We start from the raw sequence: 6,874 nt of genomic DNA on the forward strand, positions 1-6,874 counted from the left end.
GACCCTATCCTAAAATTGGCTGACATTTGCTAAATGTTAATCAATTTCATTAGATCTTATGGTCATCTTGCCTTTTTCTCCCTTTTAAACATCGAGGAAGGATGTTACAAGAACCAACTGATCAGTATGGCCACTGATTTTTTTTCATAGACATCAACTGAACCATAAAAACCAGAAGAGAAATAAGCTGAGAATAGACGAGCATTGATTAGAAATCATCCTAACTTTACCAACAAAAATTGCTTGAAACATGAATGCAACCATCATAAAGATGCCAAAAAATTAATAACCTAATGACATCAAGACAATCTGCAGGGTGAAAAAGAAAAAAAAAGCATAACAACATTCTATACTATTATCAGATTAGGTATAAGACTCACTTGTCCCTGAAGTAAGGCAGTTAGTTTAGCATGTTGCCTCAGTTGTTGTAGCTTTATCCTTCTAAACATGACAGAATCCCGCAGTTTGGATGTTATTATCCATCCATTATACAAAATTTTCTGATACAAGCATAAAAATTCCAAAAGATATGCATCATACTCACTAAAAAGGAAAAGGAAAGAGGGAACTACTATAACAAAAACTGCATCCTGCTCGAGAATTTCATAGGGTTTTTTAATTAAATAAACAGACAGCCACGTAAATTTTACCATATATAGAAATGCCCAAAATACCAGACCAACGAAAATTCAAATATGACAAGGTGCAATATGAAATTCAGGAAATGTAACACTAAGAGCATATGGATTGTACCTCTGCATTCAATCTCTGCGTGGCAAGTGCAACATCCGATCTTGCATTCACAAACCTCCATTGCAGGTGCCTATTGTAAAGCAGCCGCAGCAGATGGGCGTCCTCGATGTGGTTTGCACCCTTCTTAGCCTTCCTAACATCGGCAAAGCTGAGGATGGATGAGACCGAGTCACTCGAGCGACTGTTGATCGATGAGCTCGCCGGAGTCCATGATGCCCGACTCCGCAAGGGACTTGGCATCCCTCTAGGTGGCGGACAGGACGGGATCCCAAACTTGCTCGGAGAAGCAGGGCGGCTCGACCCTCTAATTGGAGAAGAAACAGACCTCGGAGTGGAGATTGTCCGTGGAGAAGACGAAGGGCTGTCGGAGGATCTCCTTGCAGAAGATGGCCTAGGCTTCACCGCATTGGTCTCCAAAGGAGACGAGCCCAAACCCTGTGGCCGGACGGACCGGCAGGCCGCTGCCTCCTGCAAGAACCTTGCCGGCGTGCACAGCGGACGCCGGAGGGTTCCCCTAGGCTCCCGACCGACGGAATTGCTGCTGGAAGAGACGCTATCTGTATCGGAAGCGAGATCCAAAGGGACGGAGTTATCAGAAGTCTCCGCGGTGCCCGAATCGGAGTTCACCCTGTCGTCGAAGGACACCCTCCTCGCAACCGAGCTCTCGTCTACTGGCTGCCGCAAAACCCCAGCCAACGGATCCCGGCCAAGCCTGTCCGTGAAGTCGAGGCTCCTCGTGAGCACGTTCCTCCCCGACGAGACCCTCGGCCACCGGTGCTGCTGCTGCTCAACGCTAACCCTAGAATTCTCCGCCGGCTTCGAATTCTCTGCTAGCTCTCCGGCTTTCCCACTCCGCCTCCGTTCCGGTGTCGAGCCTCCCTTACGCAGGGAGCGGGAGACAGACGGGGACGGAGCACGTTCTGCTGCTGGCGGCCGTTCCCGCCGGCCAATTGGGAGCGAGAACGACTCCCCCTGGAATGAGACGGACAAGCTCCGCGTCGACGGCCAGAGTACCTCAGGCGCCCGCTTCACAGGATCGGCGGAGGCAACGGCGGGAGTAGGAGTGGACGGGCGGGAGGGAGTGGTGGGACGGCGTCGCTGGGCCGATTGCGACCGCTTCGGCGTTGCACAGGGGACCGGATGCGGCAACGGCGTGGACTGGCGGGCCGGTGAGGGGCAGCGGCGGGAGGAGGAGGAGGACGAAGACGTCGTCGTAGGAGCGAGGGAGGAGAGGTAGCGGGAGTTGATCTCGCGGCCTTTGGGCCTCCGGGCGACGCCATTATCGCGGTCGGAGGGGACGAGGGGGGGCCGCTGTGCGTCGTCAGAGGGGCGGGGTTTCTGTCGTCCTGAGGAAGGTGTGGTGGCGGAGATCGCAGCCACCATTATCAGCAAATCATCGCCGTAGAATTCTTCGATCCTAGGGCTTGGAGATCGAAAGCCCTATCGAGGGATCTCCATAGCAGAATGGAAAAAAGAACAAAAAAAAAACTCTGCAATTCCACGATAAATAGAAGACAAATGAGAGAGAAGAGATCAAAGAGAAGAAGCGGAGGAAGAAGAAGAAGAAGAAACATGAGAGAGATGAAGTGGGGAACTTTAGCGTGCGGAAGGCGCGCACTTCTCTAGTTCTCTTTCGCGGAGGTAGTGCGAGAGAGGTGATCTGCAGACAGACGACGCAATGTACTGTTTTTGCGGGTGAAAAATAAAAAATTATCAAAAAATAAAGATAACAAGATCAAAATTTAGATTCTTGCATTTTTCGTTGAGTAATTTAGCACGGCTTCGGAGTCGAATCCACGATCTGTGTAGCACTGGGAAAAGGAGCGAGGAGGCATTGTCCTCGTGAGGGCAAGACAATGAGGAAACGACATTGATACGAGTCCCTGGTTGCTTGGGGGATTAACGGAAATGACCTTGAGTTGGCTGAAATGACATCTACATCCTTGAGTGTTTCTGAAATTAAACCCGAATGCCCTCTGGAGGGATTCCCTTTTGTTTTAAGCAATAGACTCCCGGCAGTGAATAGGTTTGAGAGACTCGGACCTGTCAGAGTCGATCAAATGCGGCTTCGTCAATTGGGCAACGACCCGTTTCATTTATCGTGTGCCTAGGTGCTAACCCTTACTCCTTAGGGTAGGCTGGCCGACTCACGTAGATTAGTTAACTATCACTGAAATATTCATGTCCTTCCTACAAACAACACTTTGGATATAAGGCTCAAAAGAAAAAGACTACAAAGGAATTGTCCAACTTGATTGGACGCGCCATTGAAAACAGTCTCATCTTTTGGAAAAAAAGTGAAACATCCAAACGTACCTAAGTGTCTAGCAATTCAAAGATTCACCTAGTTCTAAATTTTTTTAAAAAGGCATCCTAAACTTTGTATTTCTTAATAAAAAGAAAGTTTATCAACAAATTTTTATAGCAAAGCCTCAAATATATAACTTTACAAATTCGTTATTATTTTTTTTCTCTTCAAACTTTGAACTCTATTTTTACATAAGCCTCAGTTTCGAAGGTAGTAATTGAGTAAATTGATGAAAATAAGTTAGAGAAAAACGGTTAGAAATGGATTTGAAAAATAATTAGCCATCTTGTTTGGCAGCACCTTCACCTTCAGTATTTTCAAAGATTCAACTCAAATAATTCTCTTTGATTCTCTATCGTGTTTGAAGATGCAGAACAAAAAGAAGAACGGAGATATGCATATGGTAAAAAAAGTAAAATAAGAGTTAGTAAATATCGGAGTTTTTTTATTAAGCAAAAGTTTCTCATCTCAAGCAAAATCTTTTAGGGAGAAAGATTTGGCAAATGTTGTCTTTTTGTGAAGGAAATCTGAATAGAGAACGTGGAAAAAAAATGATAGACTGCCTCTCTATTTCATAAATATTCCATTTTCTACCTTTCCAAACAAGTTAGATGGTTCTGCATCTAACAGTTTCTCTCCAGCCAGTATCATTTTTCTTTAATTACCACTTTTCAAACATATCCTAAGTTAAACTAATTTGTTATAAGATAGAGGTCACCACTGTCTAATAACAAAAAAATGGATAATAAGTATAAGGTATAATTGTATTTTCTTAACAGGGATAAGGGATGAAACACGGCGAGGCGGGACTAGGGCAAGAGTAAGTCCATCCCCACATGGGTTTTGATTTTAACCTCTATCCTAATACATTTATTGTTTCATGTTTCATGTCTTCTATCCCCGGTCCAAATGGGGCGAGGTGGGGCGGGGGTCCGGTTTCCCCTCGGTCCACTGCCATCCCTACCTGAGAGGAGCTTTTTCATCAATTAGGTAAATCTTCAGGAGAAAGGTATCCATTGGTTAAAACCCTGGCACGCGTCCCCACCCACAGCCCATCAAAAAATCACAATCCGGATTCGCACGTGCAAACATCCCAACATTTGCAACTAATGCAAAGTTTTATTTTTTTTAGTCCGAACTTGTGACACCATGTGATGGTTCAACCAAATCCGGGTACGGACCCTACCAAATTGGTAATTGGATCGGGCTTATGGTCCAAAGATAAGGCATAGAACCAGACTCGTTGACTGCTGCCGTGCAGTCAGATCTAAAGGGGTCTCATTTTCCTAAAACATGTTTACAAGAATTCCTCAACTTCTTAACCTGGCCAGAGTCCGGTGGCAGGTCCAGATCCGGTCTCCATAATTCTACTCTTCCATGGTAGGCGTTAGCCGCTTCAGTTTATGAGTCAACCTTTTATAATTTTTGGATCATACTTCCATGGGTTAAGAGCTGCCTGATTTGTTTTGTGAACAGTGAAGGTCCCCATTTTACAATTTTTGGAAGGACCCTCGTTCTCCAACTTTATCGATACGAGACTAATCTTTATTTAGTAAAATTACAAAAGCCTAAAGTCAGGAGTCGAATAAGCTTCTTAACAATCCTTTTTTACAGAGACAATGCATTCAAGAGAGGAAGAGTGATGCATTTTTCATTATGCATACTGTACGCCAAAAAAGTAGCTTATGAGTAAATAGTCTCATATCGAATTGGGAAGATGAGTGAAGTGCTTCCATTTGCCTATAAAAAAAATTTATTCCTCCAACTGTGAGAGCACCCATATCGCGTTGCGTTTTGGGTTCAGGCTGGGACTTGACCTAGTGTAAGATTGATCCGTGAGATACAAGCCTGACCTGGGTATATTAATGAATAAGAGGCCGAGGAGGGCATACTATGCCCATGGCCTGACATTATTCGGGTTGAGTCTTCAACATTGAAAAAAGTTTCAAACTATAGCACATTTTGTAAAGTTTTGGTGTTTTATTGTTTCCACTAAAAGTGGTTTAAAAATGTTTAGTTTGAAGAAATTTTCCTGGTGGTTTAAATATAGTGTTTGTTCTCTATTCTTTACTTTGGTAAACCTTGTGTTATAGGATGACATGCGAACGTTGCTGCGATTTGTGCAAGAACGTTCGTGCATATGTGTATGTGTGAGGTATGTATGAGGTGCCTAGGTTCGCTTTCACCAAGTCGTCTTTGACTTTTCGTTTTCTCGAATAGTTTGGTCGTTTGAAAGACTTTATAAATGCATTTATATAGCATTTGTGGGGCATTGTGACTGTTTGATGGTTTTGGAGGTCCTTGATCGTTAGTCAAAGGTGAGTGACCATTCAGGGTTATTTTTATCTAATTTTCTAACCATTGGATTTATGGCCTTCAATTTCATTTATCGCAAAATTGTCTTGCCCTTTCTAAAGCTTATAAATTTCTTCATTTCATATTTTGGTTTATCAGATTTTCTGATTCTCAAGCTTTCTCTTCTTCTATTCTTTTATTCTCGATTTGGCTTGCCAAGTTTAAGTGTGGGAGAGGTCACGTGATCTTGCGAAGTGACGCTCTTGAGGTCTAAGCCTAGTTGTATCCTAGGAACTCAGTCGTAAACAAACCATTTTCGCATCTTCAAAAATATTGAAGTGGGACAATTGAAGTTCTAAAGATAGCGAACTTAAGAACATGCCTCTAGGCTTGGGATCTCAATTATCTTAAATCCTGGTTTTGGTCACCATTTGTACCAACAATTTAAGAACTTCAATATGGCCTCTGGTTTGACATCCAACTCAATCAATCTGCTGAGTCGTGACCTTGAGAAACTCGATCTATTTGATTGGTCAAACTTTAAGAGGTGGCAATCGAAGGTCTCATTCATGTTGTTCGAGTTGCACATTGACTATATCCTCAAAAAGTCGTATCTTACTATTGTTGTTGGAGAAGTTGTGACAGAAGAACAAAAGAAAGCGAGAGAAATGGCACACAGACAACTACCAATGCAAAGGGCATATCCTAAACACTTTAGTCAAATCTCGGTTTGACTTGTATTCTCCTTTGGAGTTGGCTAGAGAATTGTTGAATGTTTTGAAGATCAAGTACAATGCAAAAGATGTTGGAAATAAAAGGTTTATCGTAGACCAATATGTTACTTTTTTTATTGATGATGATAAGCTTATACTTACTCAAATTCATGAGATGTAAATATTGGCTTATAAGATCAAGGGAGAAGCTATGCACTTTGATGATGACTTTCAAGTTTCAATCATCATTGAAAAACTACATAATTTCTAAAAAGAATATAGGAATTACCTAAAACATAAAAATGAGAAAATCACTTTAGATTGTCTTCTTAAGGATATCAGAATTGAGGAAGAGACTCGTCTTCATGACAAAAAAAATTTGAGTTCTAAAGAGGGTTATCCTAAAGTGAATATTATTAGTAAAAAGAGTGAAAAAATCATGAAAACAAAAAAAAATCATAAAAGGTAAAAAGGTAACTCATAAAAAGAAAATCAACTATTATGTTTGTAGCAAGTTTAACCATTTTGCTAGAGAATGCAGAGAACGGAAGATTACTGGTCCCAAGCCAAATGAGTAAGGAGCGGCTTGTTGTTTTAATCTCTGAAACCTTCATGGTGGTTGTGAATAGGGACTGATACCAAGATACTAGAAGCACTGTTCATATGGCAAACGACGGGAACTTGTTCAAGTCATATGAAGTAGTGAGAGAGGAATGTAATCCCTTTATGGGAAACTCTTTCTCAACTAAAGTGCTGAGAAAAAGGAGTGTGAAAATTAAGCTTACCTCTAAGAAAGTCCTCACTT

At 42.3% G+C, this 6,874-nt stretch overlaps 1 protein-coding gene across 1 annotated transcript in view; it reads right to left on the bottom strand.

The window, feature by feature from the left end:
- LOC149849194 (QWRF motif-containing protein 2-like) overlaps positions 1-2,542 on the bottom strand; it is an 81,044-nt gene extending 78,502 nt beyond the window's left edge. Inside the window, exons 1-2 of the mRNA XM_090007572.1 lie at positions 754-2,542; positions 381-500 (exon numbers count right to left, since the gene is read on the bottom strand). Of these exons, the coding sequence (XP_089863698.1) occupies positions 381-500; positions 754-2,136 (1,503 nt within the window). The 5' untranslated portion in view covers positions 2,137-2,542. The remainder of the gene's footprint in view (positions 1-380; positions 501-753) is intronic.
- Positions 2,543-6,874: the final 4,332 nt, after the last annotated feature.

Source organism: Nuphar pumila, chromosome 1 (genome assembly GCF_984573655.1).
Source record: "Nuphar pumila chromosome 1, dmNupPumi1.hap1.1, whole genome shotgun sequence".
In the NCBI taxonomy this organism is placed as follows: Eukaryota; Viridiplantae; Streptophyta; class Magnoliopsida; order Nymphaeales; family Nymphaeaceae; genus Nuphar; species Nuphar pumila.